Genomic DNA, 21,898 nt, shown 5'->3' on the forward strand with positions numbered 1-21,898 from the left:
ATTGAGATTTTAAAAACCGAACCAGAAAGCTGATAAATACCTTCAAGTTTTCTTTAAATTCGTCAGCGAATTTTTTACCCCATATGGAGGTACCTCCTTTACCAGTATTAGTAGGATCTCCTGTTTGTACAATGAAACCTTTGATATTTCTATGGAAGATACAACCGTTGTAGTAATCCGTGCCGCATAACGCTAGAAAGTTCTGAAAAGAAAGCATCGATAAATGAATTATTGAATAGCAAAGTAAAACTATTATGTAATTTTTCCAATACTTACTTCGCAAGTTTTGGGGCACAATTCACAATAAAGCTCTATCTTCAAGTCGCCGATATCGGTGTGAATGGTTACAGACTGAAACATTGGAAGGAAAGGTTTTTCATACAGAATCATCGAAATGAAAATCAAATAAATTGAATAATATATAAAGCTTAAACATACCATGTTTGATGTAATAAGATGCAATTTTTTCGAAATTTACGTTTACCATCGCCATTCGCGTTTCACGCCGCTGATAACACGAAACATGAAAAACAACTTCTCAGAATTTTTTCAAAAAAGCTATTTTGAACATATTTCACCAACTTATTTTATGTTGTGGTACAGACTTTGCCGAAAAAATTCAAATTTTGCACCTCACCATAAAATGTGTTGGCAACAAAAATGCTCAATAGAAAATTTTTATCATTTTTTTTATCACGTTTTTATCAGTCGGTAGGTATTTTTGTTTTGGAATTTTTTGGAGAGAACGAGAGTAAAAATTTATAGAAAAAGTTTCCCTTAAATTATGCTGATATATATCGTAATAAAGTTGTAGTAAATGTATATTCCAATTCATCTTTCGTCTTGAAATCATCGACAATTCAATCTGAGTGAATACATCAACTCAAAAAAATGGTTATCAAGAATGCTGTAGGAGCATGGAAACTACTTGATGGTATCGTTTGTATTTACAAATCTCCACCTTCCTACTCAATGAATCACCTTCGCCATGTATTTTTTCAGAAACTATCTGATCGTAAGTACTTGAAATCAGAATCATTCTCTATTTCGTAACAAATATACTTACTGATTCATGTACCTGCTCATTTATCTATTGCAGATCTCAATTCATTAAAGTGTAGAGATGTGAAAGAATACGTTGATATTATTGGAGATACTTCCAAAGAGTTGACAGTTCGCGTAACACAAAATTATGCCGACCATCCATTAGCAGTGGGCCCTCGTTATATGCCACAAGATTTTCGTTGGAAATACGTTAATTTATTGGGAGAACGAACCACTGGTCTTTGTGGTAAATTTACATCAATTTCAAAATTCATGTATGTACGATTAGAATCGTTATGTACATCTGAGAACTCTTTTTTCTTAGTTTTAGGAGTTAACGAAGGATGTCAATTTGCTCAAGAGTACAAACAAGCACAACCTTTGAAAGTATATCATGTTAAAGGACGTTTGGGTCTCTTAACTAACACATGTTTTGCTGATGGAAAACCCACTTTTAAATGTAACTACAATTTTTTAACCATCGATGATATAAATCGAGTGGTTGCTGCAGTACAAGCCAATCATCAAAAAAATCTGTTTCAGTGAGAATCAACTTTCATATTATTTTAATAAAATTTACGATGTACAATTATAAATTCTATTCAAACCAATATTTCAATTGAACTTTATTTCCAGCTTGACCGGAGTAGATTTACAAAGTCAGAGCGCGTATGAACTGGCCTCCTCAGGACTTATAAGACCAGCAGTAAAGGATGCTCCTGTAATTTATAATATAAAGTGTATTGATTTCAGTTCACCCGATTTTACTTTAGGTACGTATAAAACTGGTGTTTTTCTCGATATTTTTACTTGTATAATATTATTATTGCGTAAAATTTTCTTTTTTGTTATTGTTGCAGAAATTACTAGTTTGAATGAAGATGAAGAATATTTGCTCAAGGTGATTTTAGATGTTGGATATTTTTTGAAAAATGTCGCATCAACTGTGTCAATACGTTGCATTAGAGTGGGATTTTTCAACATAGAATTAGCTTTACTGAAAAAACATTTCACAGTAGAAAATGTACTCGAAAATATGAAAAAGTGTTATAATATAATTGAACAATCTAAGAAGATGGACGTCGAACTTCAAAAACTCGAAGGAAACTCAGCATCGCGCTCTCAAGAAATGAAAGAGGATGTCGAAATGGTTGATGAAGAATTGTTAGATTTTGATCCGCAATTGAAAGCTCATTGAATTAAATGTAATTTTTTGTTTGTTGTATTAAATTTTTTTCCATAACTAATCTTTTCGATGCTCAATGCTCATAGGAGGTTCATGGGTTCATTTGAGATTGAGAGGCCATTTGAAGATTGTAATTTTTATTTTGCTGCTTGTTTAGGGTTATGTTTGATAGTAATGAAGCTTGACGAGATCAATAGATCAACATTGAACATTATGAAAGAAGAAAGAAAATTGATGTACGATGTACCTTGAGATTACACCAGAACCAAACCAAACAAAATGATTTTGAAGAAAGTTCAGTTATACGTTCATGATTCAAAGAATAAAATTAGCAAGCATTTTAGTATTATGACTAATGTTTGTATAAATATTGTGAATGAATTCACTTTCTTTCATCGAACAGGAGAATAAAAGGTCGATGCTTTCTTTAAAAAAAAAATCAAATTGTCAAACGACTCACTCCGCAGACTCCGCACTCGTCCACTCGACTCCTCAGAAAAAAAAACAAAAACTTTCGTTGATATAATAGGTAAAGTTACGATTACCTATTTAAAAAAAATCAATAATCACAGATTGCACTTATGCAGAATTGATTTTTTTTGGGTTCAATGAATTCCGAAACATGAGATTGCAGCTGTGAAAATCATGGTCAGTTTTCGCGAATGATGTGACGGCCATTTTGTTTTATTCACAACAAAAAACAAATTTGTTGCATTAAAATAGTTTAAAAACTAATAATTATCGGAATTGCTCAAAATCAAATTTAATTAACATACCCTAAGAAATTAATTAGTTTTTATTTAATACAGTTTTCTTTTATTCATTTGTCGTACCCACTCGAACGGACCAGGTAAGCAACTCAGACTCCCTTTATTTGTCATTAAATCGAAGATTATCACCAAAAGTGAGATGAAAAGCGCTCAATCGCTCGATTTTTGTATCTAATCGCTGTTCATTTTCACGAACCTTTCGTTGAGAGGTTCGTATCAGTTTTTAATGATCCTTCTCTCGAGCAGTTATCCTGCTTAGAACAATTTATTTTGGCATCATCAAAAGTTCCCTGGTTCATTGATCGAATATTTTTGGTAAATTTTAATCTCATTTCATCGCAGTTCAAATCATGTTTCACTCTTTCTAACTAGTTTAAACTGAGGTGCATCAGTTTAATCTATCTAATTGTCAAGTTTCCGGTTACACTGTCATTCGATGATCTTCTGTACATTCAACGTTGCAGTTACTCTACTCCTCTAGAATACGTGTAGTATTTGCATCATCTTACACGTATACTTTTATCAAATTACTGTTTCTTTGATACGGACTGTTGTTCAGTTTGAGCTCATACAGTCTCTCTTTTCAATGGGCGAGAGTCCCGGCATTAGGACTCCACTTTTTTCAAATATTACAATGAGTATTTAGTCTGATGCTAATGTTTTACTGGAACTTTTTTTTCGTAGTTGTAAAATATCTTCAATTTGTGTTTCTATGCTTGACCCACCCTTACTATTCTTGACCTTTGAGGTGTGATTCATGTATTGACATTTTTACTGCGTAATTGATAATTCTTAGATATTTTTATCAGCTTTGTAGTTCTTATGCAAGCATTATTTTGCAGGTATAAGGTTCGTTTCGAGGGTTTTGTTTAATCTAAATGGTGCCGTGCAGACAGCATGTCTACATTGTCAGGGAATGCGACCAAGGGGGAGAAAGGAAAAAAATTTCAGCAACTGAAAATACTTTTACCTTCCGGTAGTAAGTCGGTAAGTTTTTGACTGATTTCAAGTACAGTTCGCATTACGATCGAATTACTCGTATTAATGGATTCATGATTTTTAGGCCGAACCAGAACAACAACCAAACAAAAGTAGCGCTCAGCGTATTCAACATGGAATGACCTCATTGGGCAAAGTGCCCACGGCTCGACGACCAACAAATTTACCTAGTGAAAAATCTGAACAAAGTGGAAATGATCCTTCTGTTAATTTAGTTCCAAGTGGTGGTCCAGGATGGGGAAACAAAACAAACGAAACCGGTCCGACACCAACACCATCTCTGGTAAATATTGCGCGTCAAGTTATCAGTACTGTTTCCGATTGAGTAATTGATTTTTGTTTTTATATTTCAAAGGTTCAGAATGCGAATCCTCCTCCGAGTGCTCCAGTCAACAATACACCAATGCCTGGGACATCACAGCCGGTACAACATGTACAACACTACCCACCCGCTTCAAGAATGCCTCCCATGCCTTCGGTATTAAATTTTGTCTTTCGCTGTTGAATGTTATTAAATGTTGAAACTCGTGAAGTAATCGATTACTTATTTGATAATACAGCAGGTAGGACATGTTCCTGTACATCATGGCCATCCAGATGCCAAAACATGGGCAAGAATGACGCTTGGTGGAGATACATCAGCCAACAATCCGTTCACTCCGCAGTCTCCTCTATTCCATACAGAATTCCCAAGTTTATCTTCGAATGCCGAAGCATCAACCGCATCCACGACTCATGCTACTGCCACAGTTGCTCAAAAACCAACAACAAATACAGTTGCCGATACGCAATATGGCCCTGGTCCAAGTTTGCGCCCTCAGAGTACGTGTATATTTCACCCTATGTAACTCGAATAAATGTAGTATATTTCATAAACATGTTAATTCTGTTCTGTAGCGGTCAGTTGGATGAGCGGGAGCCGTCCTCAAGGTGCGATGGGTCCGCAAGCTGGAAACCCTATTGCATCTGCTCCTGCCCAGGTCCGCCCAGGGTTCCCATCTCACATCGGTATGACTTCTGCTGCGATCTTTATTAGTCAATCTGATGATAACAGCATCGTGTGTAACGAGGGTGGTTTGTTTTTAGGTCCAGATGGCGCACGGAACAATTTGGCCCCTTCTGGGGTGGGCGTGGTCCCGGCAGGCCCTTATCATCCTTCGGTAATGACAGACAAAATTCCTCAATATGGAGCTCTAATGCCTCCTTTTGTAAGTACAGTACACATTCGTTTGGTAAAATTTTCTCTTTGGAACTTTATGTTAATTTGAGCGTTTGATGCAGATGTTAAGAAATGCTTATCCTGGTGGCTTTCCTCCGCCGGGTGTTGGTCCTCGTCCTCCTTACGGACCACCGTATATGCCTGGACAACATGCCCCAGCTGAAAGGTGATAATTTTGCGATCGTATCATATTTTTCGATTCGTATTATTCTTGTGAAGTGCTTACGAATGTTTATAAACTTGATTTTCAAAAATAATGTTGGTGTTATTAAATCGTTTAGATTCATGCAACCTCCTACTGTTGGTGCAAATTCTGCTAAACGTCCTTACGACGATGAAGATACAAAAATCCGCTCTATTATCAAGGAAGAGGATCTAAATCAAATGGCGAACATTGGTAACGATATCGGTTGGGCTGGCCACGAAGATATCGATTACAAGTTAGTATCAAGTATTGTAAACTGATTCTTTTTGCAACGTTTTGCTCAAAAAAAAATTTTTTTGCAGTCAAAAATTGAAATTTAGCGACGATGAAGATGACGACAAAGGTAAAGATGGTCGTAGTGGTAAATCTCGTTCTAAAGCGCAACAAGCTGCCAAACTTGCTGCCGAGAAGGCGGCTGCTAAAAAAGAATCTGATAAAGAAAATGAATTTAGAACTTCGATGGTAAATATTTATATCTGATGTTTCTATCTGAGCATCGATTAACTCCGAATTGCTAATGGTAACGATTCATTCCAGGAAAGCCTAAAAGAACGAGAGAAAATGTTCCCGGCCGCGGCAGTTGAAAATCGACCATTGGAGATGCGAAACGTTTGGCAAGCTAGGAAAACTATGGTCGCTGCGACTGCAGCTCCACGGTATCAGGTAATTATTCAAGACCTGATTCGATCTTTATAGAATGTGAGGATTTTATTCACGAGAGATTATTTGTAGATTACTGCGCCAGCCGGTCCTGCTCCTGGTGCTGGTCGTTTTGGTGAAGATGATGAAGAATTGCAAGAACGACGCAAACAGAAAAAAGATGAAATGGAGATAATTATACAACGTGCTCGCGAAAGAAAAGAAGAAGTTGAGAAACAGTATCAGCAGCAGCTCCAGCAAGCTGCTCATTTGAAATTGAAACAATTGGATGAAAGAATTATGGCAGAAGTAAGTGTTCAGAAGTATTCATGGAAACTTGTTCGATTCGAATCTTTTAAAATTTGCTCATTTACGCAGCAACAACGAAAAATGGAGATTAAAGATCCGCATTATAACGATAGAGATGTCGAAATGATCTCCGAATGGGAGAAAGAGAAGGCTAGATCACAGAACAGATTAAACGAGGCTCAAAGTATCGAGGATGCCAAGAAATCTCAAACTGCCACACTGGTTCCTGTGGTTAAAGATGCGTCTGAATTCAGAGCTTTGACGCAGGTGAAATAATGAATCAATTAATTATAATACAACTTGAAGTATATTCGGCGAATCAACGCTTATTATTAATTTATATCGTGTTCATTTTGCAGCTTGGTGACCGTAGTACGTTTGCGAAAAAAGAAAAAGAGCCCAGCACGGCTGCGCCTGGTGCCAATTATTCGCGTTCTTTTCCTACCAACGTACCTCCTCGATTCCAAAATTTAAATCGCCAGAGTTCTTCAAATTCGACTACTAATTCGGCACCTGCTCCTCCTCAAGGACCTTCGGATGCTCGTAAAAATAGCCTGTCTCAATTCTCAAGTGGGTTTTTACTTCTTAATATTTAATGATTGATTCCAGTTTGGGAGATACATTTTTCTATATTATATTCCTGTTTTTTTTTTTTTTTTTTAATAGATAAATCAATCAGTCCTAGTAATTTCGGTCCTGCCAGACACGGCAGATTGGATTCGGATTCAATGTCCGATAAAGAAGATACTCGTAAGGAGCGGTATATCTCTGACGAACGTCAACCCGAACGCTATCAAAGGGATAATGTCCACAATCGCGATTATAATTACGATCGCGACGACGATCAAAGAAAATACGAGAGCGATCTAAAGAAGAAATTCTACGAGAAAGGTGATTACGCCGCTGATTCGGGCAGAGATTTCGACCGGGAGACTAATTACGGTGGTAAATTGTGAGTATCTCGAGGGTTATTTTTCGGAACAAAATTATTCCAATTTCGTATCACTATAACGCTCTTCTACTTATTTCAGTGAAAGAAAGAACAGCGAAAGCGATCGTTCCGATAAATCGAAAGATTATATGAATCGAAGATATTCGGAAACAGAAAGCCACGATAAAGAACCGGTTATGAGTTGGAGACACGAAGAATCGCCTGAGAAAACAAGACATTTCAACGCACCGCCCAGATCTCCTCGTACTTACAGCGAAACCGAACATCGCGAAAGAAAGAAGAGCCGAGAAGAAGGAAATTACGAAAAATTATCTTTCGTACGTAGATCTCTTCTTTAATATTGTGTATATGTTTGAAGAAAGCAAAACTATAATTTGAACGATTTTATTTTTTGTTTGAATAGAATGCTGCTGACAAAGAACGAGATTATTACAGAAAAGATTTATCCAGTCGCGATCGACACGTGGAACCTGAACGAGAGAAAGAACACGACCATCATCGAGATTCTTTCGACTATAAATCGATTGAAAATGATGTCAAACGTGAACGCGAAACGGATAAGAAGGAAAAGGATTCCGAACGGAAATCACCTGCCACGTATGATGATCGACTTCGTGAAAGTCGTTACTCTCGCGAATCCAGAGATTCATTGAGAGACGAATCGTAAGTACTGATTTGTCCTGCATGTAAATTGGCGTGGTTTTTTTCCTTTGGATTTTATTGAACGAGTATTTTTTTATTTTTTTAAAAGCAGGTACACAATTCAAGAAGAACGCTCATATTCGTGGGTCGATGAAGGTGAGGTCGAAGAAAAGCCTACTTTGAGACGCGATCATCACTACAGAGAAGAAAGGGGAGATCGTTACGTAAGTCTAGTTGTTGTCATGTTATGACTACTGCTCTGCGACGTGTATTTTCATCTATTTTTTTCCGTCACAGTCGCATGCTCAACGTCATCCGCCAGGTCCTATTACAAGAGAAAAATTAGAAGCCAAGGAATTGGAAGATTCCAAAAGAAATCTCACCGCGTTGGTGCGATCTGACAAGAAAACGGAAATTAAGAAATCGGAGGTACGCCAGTAAAATTTTAACTGATGGCTGATTGATCCAGATGCTGTTCGTCTGAAAGAAAAAATCTAATTTGTATTGTTTTCAATTTTTCGCAGCCGGAAGAGAAAAAAGAAAAAGATAAGCAAGAGAATCAAACTAAATCGGAAAGCACTTTAGAACCATTGTCACGTTCCCAGAAACGTGAAGAACCTGTTAAATCAGCTTGGCATAAAGACGACAAGAAAGATAAAGACGAAGCTAAATCAACAGCTACGTCAGCAGATACCGGCGCTGATAAGAAGGACAGTAAAGATAAAGGTTAGTTTTGACAATAATAATGTTAAGACATAAGACTGTATTTACAGCGATAATAATGGATTTTGTTTCGCAGAAGATACGAAAAGTAGTGCGAAATCCGCCTCATCTAAACAAACTGGCGACGAATCGTCGACAGCTAAAGGCGCAAGCGGCGGTACCGATGAAAAACGTGACCGACGTGACGACCGCAAGAAAAATGATCGCGATCGTCTTCCCAAACGCGAACCGCGTGGCAATAATTGGGCTCGACATCCGGTCTATCGAGGCAATCCTTACGGCGGCGGCCGAACTGAATCGAAACTTCATCGGTCCAGTCGAACTTCAGGTTCTGGAGGTAAAACCTCTTCGCGTCGCGACTCTAAATATTCGGAATCCGATTACTCGGATGAGATATCCGGATCTGGTCGCGAAGACAGGGTGTCTCGTAATGATCGCGACGATAGGGCTGTAAAATCGAAACGATACGATAGAGACGACCGTAACATGGATTATCGGGTTGATAATCGAGACTACATGGGTGGTAATCGAGGAGGAGGACGCAATCGCGACTATTACTCCTACAAGCCATCGCACCGAGGTCGTGGCGGATTCCGTGCCGCGGTTGGTGTCGGTAAACGAATGGACGGATACGGACCACCTCCGTCGAAGAGTCCGTTCGGTAATTCGGGCTCGTACGGCGATGAGAGAAGACATAAATCTAAAGATATCGATGGTCACGGTCACGGTCACGATCAGCATTCCGATAAGAAGGATTACTCACACGCAGGTAAATAACATACAATGTCCTCGTGGACTGTTCAAATACAAGACGATCTAACATATTTGTATTTTTGCAGACAAAGGTAATGCCGACGGTAAGCATTCGTCAGCTGCCAATTCCCGTCAGCAAAATTCTGAGGATAAAAGTAATAAGAAGAACGACTCTGCTCAAGATAATAAATCTACCGTTTCGTCGCCTACGTCTGTTCAGACGGCCGAAGCTAACGAAGAATCGTTCGCAACCGCTAGCGAAGGAACAGATTCCGAAGATAATGGCCTGGTGGCTAAAAGCAAGCCTGCCTATACCGGTACCAAGCGTCAAAGCACTGTTGTGGCGACCAAACCTCAAAGAGCCAATTACCGCTCAACTTCTAGGTTAGTAGAGTTCGTCTGAAAATTGTATAGTAATCAATTTATTGAAAATCGAGGCATCCAATCGAATAAGAAATTTTCATTTCGTATATTCTCAACATAATTCTTGATTTCTTCGAACAGGAAACGTTTTGAAGGACGTAGAACAGCTCCCCTGTATTCGAGAAAGGAATCCGGCTCGTATGGAACCACCAAGAGAAACTCGACCAGCAGCGGAGGAGGCGGTAAAAGCTCCAGCGGCGGTAATAAAGAAAACGAAAAATACGCCGCCGAAGCAACCGCCGATGGTGGTTTCGGAAAAGGTAGGCGATTCGTTCGTCCTATTTTTTCAATCTAAGCTCACGTAATTCGTCTTTCTAACTCGTGGTTCGGTTCTTTTTCCAGCTGAACAAGAAAATAAAAGCGGATCCAATGAGAAGTCACGTCGCGAATATTCCGATAACCAATCGTCTTCTGCGTCCGCTGCCAAGAAGAACGTTAAATCTAGAAACCGTTCAAATTCGCGCAAGAACGTTCGTTCCAGCGGTGCTATGACGAACAGTCGTTCGAAGAATCAAGAAGTACCGGCGCAGCGAATGTCGCAGACCAAACAAAGGAAAAATTACGATTCAAAACCTCCTTCGGAGTATAGAGAATCCAAACTCGATATACCCATGCCTTTGTTCAAAGGTACGCTTCATTTGACGAGATCTTTAACCACTTTCTGCAGGCGAAATTGACAAAAATTTATTCTAATTCATTTGTTCAGAACTAGGACCTCCTATACCGGCACCTCCTCCGACAACAAACGCTTGGGATAAACCGATCACCGGCGCTTTACGTACCGGATCTCCGTCAACCAATGTTCCATCGGCTGCAGCGTCTGCGAATGCGGCGGCGGTGGCAGCAGCAGCGGCGGCGGCGGCTAATGCCGCTTCGGTATCGTCTAGTGTCGCCAACAGTAGCGGGCCTACTAGCATTGGACATGATAAAGGATCTTTGCAAGGCGCAGATCATCACATCGATTCCAGCAGATCTGATATTAATAGCGGTGTTGGCAGTAGCGGTGGACTAGGTGTGGATAAAGTGACCACAAAGGTAAAAATATTGCTGATTTATGTCGAGAATCTAGTTGAAAAGGGGACTAAGGTAGAATAAAACGTGCGATTTTTTTCGCAGGTCTTGGAAAATCTGGACGGATCAACGCCTCCGGTACAGACTATTATATTTGAGAATACCAATTTCAAATCGGCTCCTGGAGATAAAACCAAATACACGAATCAGTTGAAGAACCATCGATACGATAAAGGTCGGTTTTCGAACATTTGGTTAAGAAGAAATGGCGGATGGAATTAATTCATTCTGTTTTATTTCAACAGATATGAACTTGAACGCGAACGATTGCGTCGGAGTATCTAATTTCAACACCGACTCGTCCAGTTCCGAGTTACCAAGTAAACATAACCCATTGATGACGTTGTCGTATAAGGTAAATTTTATACCGGTAATGTAAATTTTATCTAGAAAAATAGCTCGAGTATTTCGAGTCGATGTTAATCGTGATCTTATTTTTATTCGTAGAATGAAGACGTTTCGGATATGAAATTAGATTTCACCTTCGATTCGGAATTTTCCAAATTGACCGATGATAATAAATCGGCCGCTAAATCGATGGAATTGCACGCGATGCAGTTGGGACAGTCGACCGATGCTGAATTGAATAGGAAGATTGCGCAAGTGAAAAAGGTACGTACTCAATTGACCACTGAGTCTTCAGGAAGAAAATGAATTTGTAATAATTCAATTCATTTTTCAATTTAGGTATGGGATGGATCTTTGGTAGAGTCGTACGATGATGTAATGGTGAACACATCGTCGACGTCGTTCTCTCCCTCGTTCAGTAGCCACAGTTCGGATCCAAATAGCACTTGTTTTGTTAATACTCACGTCGACAGTTCGGAGCATTTGCAAGTTGACGATGTCGGTATGGCCCATAATGAGGTCGTATTCAGGTAAATAAATATGTACCATTATCGTCGAGCAATCGTCGAATTTGTCAATTCGAACTTCATATTAATCATTCTTTGTTTTTTTGTTGACAGCCCTGTATCGCAAATACAAGGAGTCAATTCAAGTTACGGTTCGGTCACCAACTGTCAGACAGTGGTGATTAAAAACGACGCTACGTCGTCTTCTAGCAACGTTTGCAAAGTGAGTGATGATTTTGGATTTCAAAGAGAATCAGCTGTTCGAAAAAGTCGAGAGATATTGAGCAGTTTTTTTTTGTATACTTTGGGTAAAAACGTTCGTTTTTTTTTTGGTAGGTTAAACCGCAGCCCCAAGGATGCAGCACAAATATGGCCAATGTAGCGGCGCAGTCGACGGTAATGTCGGCTACTTTGGTGTCTCAACCACCACCCATGTCGTCACCATCGTACACCTTTAGTTGCTCTACTCCGCAGCCCGCCTTGAATAGCAACGCGGTTGCGGCGACTGCTCTCGCACAAATTAATTTCCAAGTACGAAGCTAATTTTTACATGTATTTTAGGCAACGTGGTTGAATTAATTTTTCAATATTTTCGTGTTTTTTTTTCGGCTCGTGTAGGCTGCAGCTGCGCAATACGGTAGCATGCCTCCGGTACCGTCGTCTCCAGTATTATACAATTCTACTCAACCCGCTGCTCCTGGACCGACCGCTTTGTACGGCGCGTTCCAAATAGATAACCCACAGGTATGTCGTGTATGTCGGTTGCTTGATTCGTCTGGAACTTTCATTCGACGATATAATCGAAGAAAAATTCTAATTAAGATGGAGAAATAAAATACTAATGAATTTCAAACCGCAGGTGGCAGCTAGAACGCAGTTTAATCAGTTCGCAGCCGCATCGTACGGATTATCGGGCGCCGTTGGCCAAACATCGGCGTTCAACCAATCTGTCTTTGTGCAACAACCACCTCCGAGCGCGCCGCCTCCAGAAATGTATTCGTCGGCGATGCCTCCTTACCGATTACAACCGCAGGCTTTCGGTAACACGCAGCAAATAACCAGTCCGAGCACGGTGCTAATTTCGAGTACGTCGAATTCCCTGATGTCGGCTACGATTAAACCGTCTAATCAGCAGATTAGCGCCATTGGCACGAAAACCGGATACCCTACAGCTCAAACGTCGCCGGTAAGAAATATACCCGAGTACATTATTTGATGAAGTAACGAGTTTATCGCGCTAAAGAAGGAGTATCGATACTTATCCGTGTTTTTTTTTTCGCGTAGTTATATATACCTTTGGATCCGGCTACTCAACTTTTGAACCAGAATTTCATGCCGGGTAGTCAGCTACTCCAAAGACCGGCCAGCAACGTTATACCGGCCGGTTCGCTACAAGCGGCTTCTACGTCGTTTTATACTACTGGATCCGGAGCCGGTGAGTAGTGATAAACCTAGCTACGTGGAGTGAGTCGAATGTTGCCTATCAATGCTATGATTTATATGGTTGGTTCTCTAGGTGTCGCGGGTCAAACAGGATATTTCCCTACGGGCACCAATTCCCCGTTACAGCCTCAGCCTGGCACTGCGATCGGATTATCCTATAATGCCCAATCAGCTGCGCCGTCCCTTGGACCTACAGCTATGCAAAATTTTGGCTCACAAGTGAGTATCTGCGATTTTTTTTCATAATCTTTAGTCGTTATTTGAAGCAACGATTCAAATTTGTCTCAAATTTTAAATGATCTTACCTCGGAAATGGAATTTTGAGCTTTTTAAATTTCAATAACCAATTCGTGACCGTTTGTCTCTCTTTTATGTTCGCAGTTAACGCAGCAATTCCGATCAGCACCGTCTTACTTGAAAAGCAGTGCTAACGCATGCAACATCGGTTCGGATTTCGGTAACGGAAAACCGATCACTTTATCTAATCAGCACGACGCTCTGAATTCGGTGTTTCCTCCTGGTGAGTATCTCTATAGCTACGAATGACGTAGAGAGAATGCTTTTTGCCTGCCGATCGTCGTTTTGTAATTACTTAATCGACGAGTTTTGTAATTTTTCAATATTTTCGTTGAATTGAAGTAATCGGAAAAATACGAAACAAAATTGTAATCTTTGAAATGATGTATACCCGCGCTTATATTCGACTATCCGACTTTTACTCCTGTTCTGTTGTCGTTCTCGTGTTCTTTTTAGTTTGTACATAATTAGTTGAAAAAACGCCTGTGTGTAATTTTTTTTTATTTTTCATTTTTTTCTCGCTTTTAATTTTTTATTACAGTTTGTATTATTGTTGCAAAAATAATACCGAATAAATTCGTATACAATTTAAATAAGAACAGGATTAGCTTATTTTATTGCTGATGATTTTTTTTTCCGACGACGAGGCAAATGCGAGAACATACCTATTATTACCGTTTATTTATACCGAGTACTCCTTTAGTTAATGTGTAGTCGGTTGTTATGTAGGTACCCAAATGAGCTCAACCAAACCGCGAATACCTACCGGCGGCAAAAACGTAGTCCAAAACGTACAGCAAGCCATGGGACAGCACAACATGTCTCAAAATTCCTACAGTTATCAATCGGCTAATCAAATGGTTCGTATGATGATTTAGAATTAGAAAGCAAAGAAAAAAAAACGAAATAATCGTGTTTTTTTTGAATTATTATTTTATTTTTTATTTATTAGTTGTATAAATTCACGCGCCCGGTATTCTGTGTGATAAAGCTACGCGATAAATGAGCTTACTTACTAAAAAAAAAAAAGGCAACCTAGCGCTGTATATATTCGTATTTTACTAATAGATTTTTTTTTTTCACTTCACATTATTGCTTGTACATAGTGTATTATTCGAGGTGTTCCATTCTGAATGTCAACAAGGTACTTCGCTCGTTTTTTTCTTGAAAAAAAAAACCGGTTTCTTACAAGATTACCGATATAGTGGTGATTTTTGGCCGAATCGCTCAGAAATTCTTACTGTATCCATAAAAAGTGTATTTCTTGATAAAAATGCAAAAATTGTTATTTTTTTCCTCCCAAATTCTCAAAAAATGAAATCCAATGTTGTACCACAATTTCTAAGAAATCCAGACTTTTTTACCTCAACTCCATGTTTTGTCAAAATTGCCAAAAGTCTTTACTTTTTGTCTAAATTTCCAAAAAAGTCCCACTTTTTCCAAAAATTGCCAAAAGGTCCTGGCTCTCGTCAAAATTGTCAAAAAAGCTCAGTTTTTTTTTCCAAAATTGCCAAAAAGTTCCATTCTGTGCAGAAATTTGCAAAAATCCTCAAAAGGTTCCATTTTGTGACAAAATTGTCAAGAAGTCCTATTTTTTTCTTGAAAATTACCAAATTATATTCCTGTTTTTTGCCAACATTGTCAAATAGCCTTTTTTAACCCAAATTAGGCTTACCATAGAAAGTCCTGTGTTCTCTGTGTGTTAAAAAAGTTTTTTTTTGACGAAATTGTCAGTTTTTTTTTGTATTTTTTTCAATTGACCTGGCAGGCATTTGAGCGGGAGCCCTGCAATTGCGCCAAATGGTTAAAATCATGTACCCGGAATTGCGCCGGGTTTTAAAAAAGGTATACTGGCAATTGCGCCGAGTTGAGAAAAATGTGATATGAACAAAATATGAACGAATCGTTCATCGTTCAGTCGCAGTTATCTGAATTGATAATGAATCACCAACCTATAGAGGTGCATTTTACTATATTCATACATAAAGTACCAACGTATGCACATATTATTTTGTAATTATCTGGTAGAGTAAGTACTATGTATGTACATATCCGAAGACTCAGCTTTTCCTCCTCACCTATGAGCGTCAATAGACATACGGGAAGGACAAGGAATGTGTGTGAGGCTTTTCATTCGACCTTAAAAACTTACTTCTCACATGCTCATCCAGATATATGTGAGGGCGCATACAAAAAGGTACCTTATGGCCAAAAAAATGTTTGCCTATGGAGGGTTCTACTCGATTTTTGAAGAATCCCTAGGAAAATTGGGTGGAGAAGAAAAAAATTAATTTTTTGGCCATAAGGTACCTTTTCGTATGCACCCTCGGTGTATCAGAAATGTGGATTATTTTTTTTTGACAATCTGTATCTATTGCTGGAGCTGGACTGAATACTTAAGGTACCTAATCATAAGAACGAATTTTTTAACCACACCAGAAAAATTATGAATCTGACAATCCGAAGTCTGAGTATAAGTGTGATGGAAGGATTCGTTCTTTTGACTGGCGCAATTCCCCATACACATATTTTTTTATGTGGCGCAATTCCGGGTATGCCTAATTTTTTTACTCGGCGCAATTCCGGGTACTTTTGGCGCAATTGCATGGCAGCCATTTGAGCTATACTCATTCCATTTTAATGCTGGTAGAAAAAATAGTTTGACGTTTCAAATGGAATACTCAGTACTTTCGCATTTTTCCGCTTGGTTTTCCCCGTATTTTTTCATATTTTCTTATCACGAGGTTGAAATTTTCTTTTTTTTTGCGCTTTTTATTTTTTTTCTTTTTTTTTAATTTTTTGAAACGAAATCCTTCTAAACGGTGTGGTGTTTGATTTTTATTTTTTGACGAAATTTCGCTACTGTTTTTTTTTTTTTTCATTTCCTTCATGTACTTTGATGTCGATTAAGACACTTAGACACGCGTACCTTAGTAAAATTACTGACCGGTTTATATTTTCTAAACGGTTTAGCGCAATAACGGAGGCGCAAACAAAGGATCGCAATATCCGCATCCTATACAAAGGCCGGTTAGCCAAGGAAACGCGAACTCGTCGAACCGAGCCGGAAATAGTACAAGCAACTCGAGCTCACACAGAATGCCGGTCCGAAATAATGCTCATCAATTAGTCAACAACATTCAACAACAACCTCCGTCTTCGGTTTATTATACGCCTTCGTCAGGTACATACTCTTGCAATGATTTCATTTAGCTATGTATGGTAGACGGGCGTTCGGCTTTAAGACCGGGCTGAAATTTTTTCCCTCCTTTTTTTTTGAAAAAAATGAAAAATGAAAATATTACTTACTTCAGCAGGAGCTCACTGAGTGCTGTGGATTTACTGAAAAGACGGTTTTTGCTCGCTCAGAGAAAAGATGTTTTTTTTTTAAATTTCTCTCCCCTCCCCTCCCCTTCCCTTCCCTTCCCTTTTCCTTTCCAATTCTCAAAAAAATCTTTAAAAATGGATGTATTCAAGCAAAGTATTTATTCTTTATGTTCAGATCTGAAATGTGCTATTTTTGATAAGTCGATTGGGATGTCGATTTCAGGCCATTCTGGGGCCTCCAGCGGATTATTTTGGATTCTCCAGTTTTGAAAAATTGGCTATAAAAAGAACCAAAAAAAGCTCGGCATCTAATATAAACTCTGATTTATTTTCTTGTGACTTTCGATCGATTTAGCCCCAAATTTTCGAAAACCGTTGTCGCCAGTTCAAGATCCAAAATTTCCCCAACCGATTTTTGGATCGAAATGAAGAATTTGTAGTCGATAAAAACTAAAATATGGTTCACTTCTTGAAAAAAAAAAGGATTTTTGACATTTTGATTCTACAGAAACGGATTTTGAAAGAGTCAAACCAAAACCAACCAACCCCCTCCCCCCTCCAAAAAAAAACTATCAAAGCAACTTGGTTTTTTTAAAAATAATTTTGATTGAAATTAAAAAACATTTTGTAGACAAATTTTCTACCAATTTCAATTTTTTGGAAATTTTCCTTTGAAAAATTTGGCAAAAATTCCGTTAGATATCACGTTAAAGCCATTTTAGAGCCCCCAACCAATTTTTGAATGGTTCAATTCTCGAAAAAAAATGATTTTTTACATTTTGAATCGACAGAAACGGATTTTGAAAGAGTCAAACCAGAATCAACCTACCCCCCTCTTCTCTCCAAAAAAACTATCAAGGCAACTTGTTTTTTTTTTTTTTGAATAATTCTGATTGAAATTAACAAATACTTTGTAGACAAATTTTCTTCAAATTTCAATTTTTTTTGAAAATTTTCCTTGAAAAAATTTGACAAAAATTCCGTTAGATATTTTAGAGCCCCCAACCGATTTTTGAATACGGTTCAATTCTCGAAAAAAAATCATTTTTGAAATTTTGAATCGACAGAAACAAATTTTGAAACAGTCAGAATCGATTGAAAGTATTGCGAAGACGATAAATCTGAGTGCATTGGCGCTGAATTTCATTTTGATCTTCTTTGCAGAGATGGAAAACCAAAAACTCGAACCAAAATCAACTCCCCTCCCCCCCTCCTACTCCAAAAAAACTACCAATTTCAGACGAAAACTGAAACCGAAACTTGTGAAGGTTTTTCGAAATGTAATCGTCTAAATGAATTTTCCTTCAAAATATCAAGTTGTCTATGATTTTCAAAAATTGATTATGGTTTTCTCTTGAAAATTGAAAACCAACCCCACAACGGAAAAAATTGTAAAAAAGATTCATTTTGGGCAAAAATATCTTTTTATTGAAAGAAATTACAACATGATGAATAACGTGTAAGAGTAAGACTTAACAGAACGAATAATAATAAATGTGTCGTAGTTTAAGATTGCGTAATATGTTCCAATGAAACAACTTAATGATAAGATAATAATCGTAAAGATAGCGCTTTCCTTTTGGGTAAAGTGATGATCGAGCAATTCGAGTAAGTCGAAAAAATCACTGAAGCCTTCAACTCAAATTTTTTTATTGAATGTTTATCCAATCGACTTTGTCAATCCTGCCTTTTTCCAAAAATTGGAAAATTGAAAAAAACTGCTGGAAGCTCCAGAATGGCTTGAAACAATCCCAGTCGATTTCAGAGGGGTCAAAAAAGAAATGTGTACCAAATTTCAGCTGTTTTTTTTTTTTTTTTTTTTTGAAAATTATTCATCAGCCAAATTGTAATTTTTAAAAGTTAGTCAAAAATTGAAAAATGAAATCGAGAATCTGAAGTTTGGCGTTTTGACGTCTTTTGATTTTTTGTATCCGGTTCAAAAATATTTTAGTCCTACCAAGAAAATTAAAAGAAGAGAAACAAGATCGTCGAACATCAATTTCTGGTCACATTTTCAGTTTAATCGTGGTTTGAGGCTCAAATTTTGATACTAAGTATTAAAAAAAAAAAACGTGTATCTTTTGAGAGTACATTTTATCAAAAAACTGCGAAAAGATTGAGTAGTCAATTCGAGGATTTCTTATCTCACTTATAGATCCGATTCCAAAAAAAGTGTGATTTTAGAGTCCCAATTTTAAGGAAAAAAATAATCATCTAATTAATTCATTATAAGTATTCGGTTACTTTTTAATTTTAACGTTTAAATGCAATGTTGAGCTTGTGCGATTCATTTTTTGAACTAAACTGCATAATTTGTATATTCTCAATATCAAGCGCATTCAATTTTTAATGTCAATTTTACTGATTTTCTATTTTAAGTAATGTATCTACTTACATCATATGTATTTCAAGTCATCTTTGCTATTTTACAAAACCTGCAAAATTTTAATCTTAACAGTTTTTGTGTCAATTTCGCTATTTGCCGTTAATTTTTCTTTTTTTTTAAACAATCGTTATTCTCACTCATATTTTTCAATTTTTCAGGGTACAGTACCAGTTCGACTAAACTTGAAGCATCCTCATTAGACTCGAAATCCGAACCGAATTCCGATTCAAAATTAGCCGACAGCATCAAGACGATTAATTCAAAAAACGTGACCGTATCGTCTTCGGAGAAAACCGCAGTTACAAACGAATAAATTACATTACGAAACATGTACTGTAATATTAATATATTCGTACATGATATTCGAACCGATTACAACAATGTGAAATTTTCAATTGATATCGATCTACGCGATCGTTTCACTATCCATCTATTCTACTCTGTTAATTATTATTAGAGTAAATTTAAAAAAACGAAGAATTTTCAATTTTGTATTGATACATAAATATTCTACTTCCCGTATTTTCGTTTTGCTCCCTACTACAGCCTACCATACGATTTTATTACGTAGATTTTAACATCGCATCGTTGTATTGTTTATTGCAATACTGAAAAATTTAGGTTTTTTTGGTTTCGTGCGCCCTACCTCCTCTCTCCTTTTGCTCGAGGTATCGATGTCGTCGCGTTATATACCTATTTTTTTTCTTCGCTAAATATCTCTTACCTATTTATTTGAACTTGACTCGTATTAAATGTTTTAACGAGTGAAACGAATATTTTTTATTATTTTTTTCGAGTAGGTATAGGTAGTCGAATGATACATCGTCTTTTGTATTATGTAAGTGCTATTGTTTGCGTATGTGTGTCGCGTAGTCTCTTAAATCTCACATATGTATTATGCTGAATTGATCCGTACGATCGACTCTAATCGTATATTCCTATGTTGCGTTTTCCTTTATTAGTGAATTATTTAGACGGCACGATGTAATATTATTAAACAAACTGAATGTTTTTAGCTCGAGCACATAAAGCGTTATTTGTTGCTCTCTTTATTCTTTCTCAGATTTAAAAATACCTACATAAATACTAAAACGGCACAATTAAGGAAGGTGTGCTTTTTCATTTCGTATTTAACGATATCGATAAGAACGACGGTGTATTATTAGGAAAAAAAATCGCGTTTGGAAGATTATGAACTTGAAAAACAAAATAGGTAGAAATTATTAAAAAATGTACTTATTATGCGCGCGCATTTTTATTGTAATTTGATTATGTATTTTTCGTATGTTTGTATCTTTCTTTTTGTATGTGGTGTGTTTAAATCTATATTTTTCTCTCTGTTTGTAGTAGTCTGTTGGTTTCAAAAATTATAATTTTGAAAAAAAAGAGGAATTTACGAAATATACTTCGCTTAAGTATTTAAAAAAAAAAAATGGACTTGTATTTTCTTTTTTTTTCTCATTTTTTTTTTGTTGTCAGATTGCTACAGTGTGTTTGTTAGGCTGTTTTGGCTGCTTTTTAAATATATATTATATATATATTCTTTTCATCTCTTTCTCTTTTTATGCTTAATTTGTATTTATTTATTATTTAGCTGTGTATTTCAGTTATTTAAATTCGGACTTGTTCGGGAATTTTCTTCGTTTTATTATGTAGAACGTTTTTTTTTCCTCTGTGTTAATTTATCGTATAAATATTCGAGTAATGTCGTGTAATTGAATATTCTAATATATCTGTCACTAATTTTATCTTTCTTTTTTGTTTGGTGTAGCGACGAATAATCTCTGATTCTGGCCTAAACATCTAAAAGTACAAAAATGGCCAACAAAAACGTTTTTTTTTGTCCAACTACGTTTCCATAAAAAAGTTCGTTGTTCTGTCAAAATCGTCAAAACGTCCTGATTTTTTCCAAAACTGCTGAGAAATTTCCACTTTTCTTGCCTCAACTTCCAAAAAGTCTGTTGGAATTTTTTTCAAAAATGTGAGTGTTTGCTTTTCTGTTGAAAGTCAAAAAGGTCCCAAGTTCTTGCCAAAATTGTCAACAAATTATTTTTTCTGTCTAAAACACTGTAAAAAGTGTTCTTTTTCTGTTTTCGAAAAAAAATCCCGGTTTTCACAAAAATTTCTAAAAAAGTGAAAAAGGTCCCATTTTTGACAAAATTCTCAACATTTCCGAATTTTTTGGTCAAAGTTGTTGAAAAATTCCAATTTCTTGCCAAAAATGTCGAAAATCCCATTCTTTGCTAAAACGGTCAAATAGTCCTGATTTTTGTGAAAATTGCTGAGAAGTTTCTACCTTTTTTTCTAAACATAATAAAATAGAGTTGCAATTCTTGTCAAAAATGTCTTTTTGTTTTGGTTTTCTGTTAAAATTTGTCAATAAAGCCCCAGTTTTTGCGAAAATTGTCAAAAAATTCTTTCTTTTGTCTAAAATGTAGTAGAAAGTTCATTTTCTGTTTTTGTGAAAAAAAAATCCAGGTTTTCACAAAAATTTTTGAAAAAGATCCCATTTTTTGCCAAAATTTTCAATATTTTCGAACTTTTGTCAAAGTTGTTGGAAAATTTAATTTCTTGCTAAAACTGTCAAAAAGTCCCACTTTTTGTCATAATTGCCAAAATAGTCAAAAAGTCCTGATTTTTGTGAAAATTGCTGAGA

At 36.9% G+C, this 21,898-nt stretch overlaps 3 protein-coding genes across 11 annotated transcripts in view; 2 read left to right on the forward strand and 1 right to left on the reverse strand.

Annotated features, from left to right (window-relative positions):
* Positions 1-578, reverse strand: part of LOC135850123 (peptidyl-prolyl cis-trans isomerase-like 3) — a 45,365-nt gene extending 44,787 nt beyond the window's left edge. For all 4 annotated transcript variants that reach the window (XM_065370879.1, XM_065370875.1, XM_065370878.1 and 1 more), the window contains exons 1-3: positions 439-578; positions 277-351; positions 41-202 (exon numbers count right to left, since the gene is read on the reverse strand). In XM_065370879.1, coding sequence (XP_065226951.1) covers positions 41-202; positions 277-351; positions 439-441 — 240 coding nt within the window. In that variant the 5' untranslated portion in view covers positions 442-578. The remainder of the gene's footprint in view (positions 1-40; positions 203-276; positions 352-438) is intronic.
* A 60-nt stretch (positions 579-638) lies between these two features.
* Positions 639-2,291, forward strand: LOC135850121 (pseudouridylate synthase TRUB2, mitochondrial). Its single transcript, XM_065370873.1, has 5 exons — positions 639-1,015; positions 1,100-1,291; positions 1,370-1,586; positions 1,681-1,817; positions 1,905-2,291. The coding sequence occupies exons 1-5, from the start codon at positions 892-894 to the stop codon at positions 2,240-2,242; spliced, it is 1,008 nt and encodes a 335-aa protein (XP_065226945.1). The 5' UTR covers positions 639-891; the 3' UTR covers positions 2,243-2,291.
* A 592-nt stretch (positions 2,292-2,883) lies between these two features.
* LOC135850117 (protein PRRC2C-like) lies at positions 2,884-20,990 on the forward strand. Of its 6 annotated transcripts, none has more exons than XM_065370852.1 (39): positions 2,884-3,080; positions 3,843-3,987; positions 4,064-4,282; positions 4,355-4,477; positions 4,560-4,821; positions 4,897-5,007; positions 5,086-5,207; positions 5,281-5,384; positions 5,500-5,658; positions 5,726-5,885; positions 5,961-6,086; positions 6,156-6,371; positions 6,441-6,638; positions 6,731-6,941; positions 7,038-7,323; positions 7,403-7,640; positions 7,727-7,986; positions 8,075-8,189; positions 8,263-8,394; positions 8,490-8,691; positions 8,765-9,457; positions 9,528-9,825; positions 9,946-10,124; positions 10,207-10,491; positions 10,571-10,899; positions 10,981-11,110; positions 11,181-11,305; positions 11,383-11,547; positions 11,623-11,813; positions 11,904-12,012; positions 12,126-12,320; positions 12,408-12,533; positions 12,649-12,975; positions 13,074-13,224; positions 13,306-13,451; positions 13,614-13,752; positions 14,244-14,389; positions 16,503-16,713; positions 19,401-20,990. In XM_065370852.1, exons 2-39 carry the CDS (start codon positions 3,898-3,900, stop codon positions 19,553-19,555), a joined length of 7,434 nt encoding a protein of 2,477 aa, XP_065226924.1. In that variant the 5' UTR covers positions 2,884-3,080; positions 3,843-3,897; the 3' UTR covers positions 19,556-20,990. The 6 variants fall into 6 exon arrangements, with proteins under 6 accessions (XP_065226924.1, XP_065226928.1, XP_065226927.1 ...); XM_065370856.1 differs by having other exon boundaries at positions 14,259-14,389; XM_065370855.1 differs by having other exon boundaries at positions 11,181-11,290.
* Positions 20,991-21,898: the final 908 nt, after the last annotated feature.

This window comes from Planococcus citri, chromosome 1, assembly GCF_950023065.1.
Source record: "Planococcus citri chromosome 1, ihPlaCitr1.1, whole genome shotgun sequence".
Classification (NCBI taxonomy): Eukaryota; Metazoa; Arthropoda; class Insecta; order Hemiptera; family Pseudococcidae; genus Planococcus; species Planococcus citri.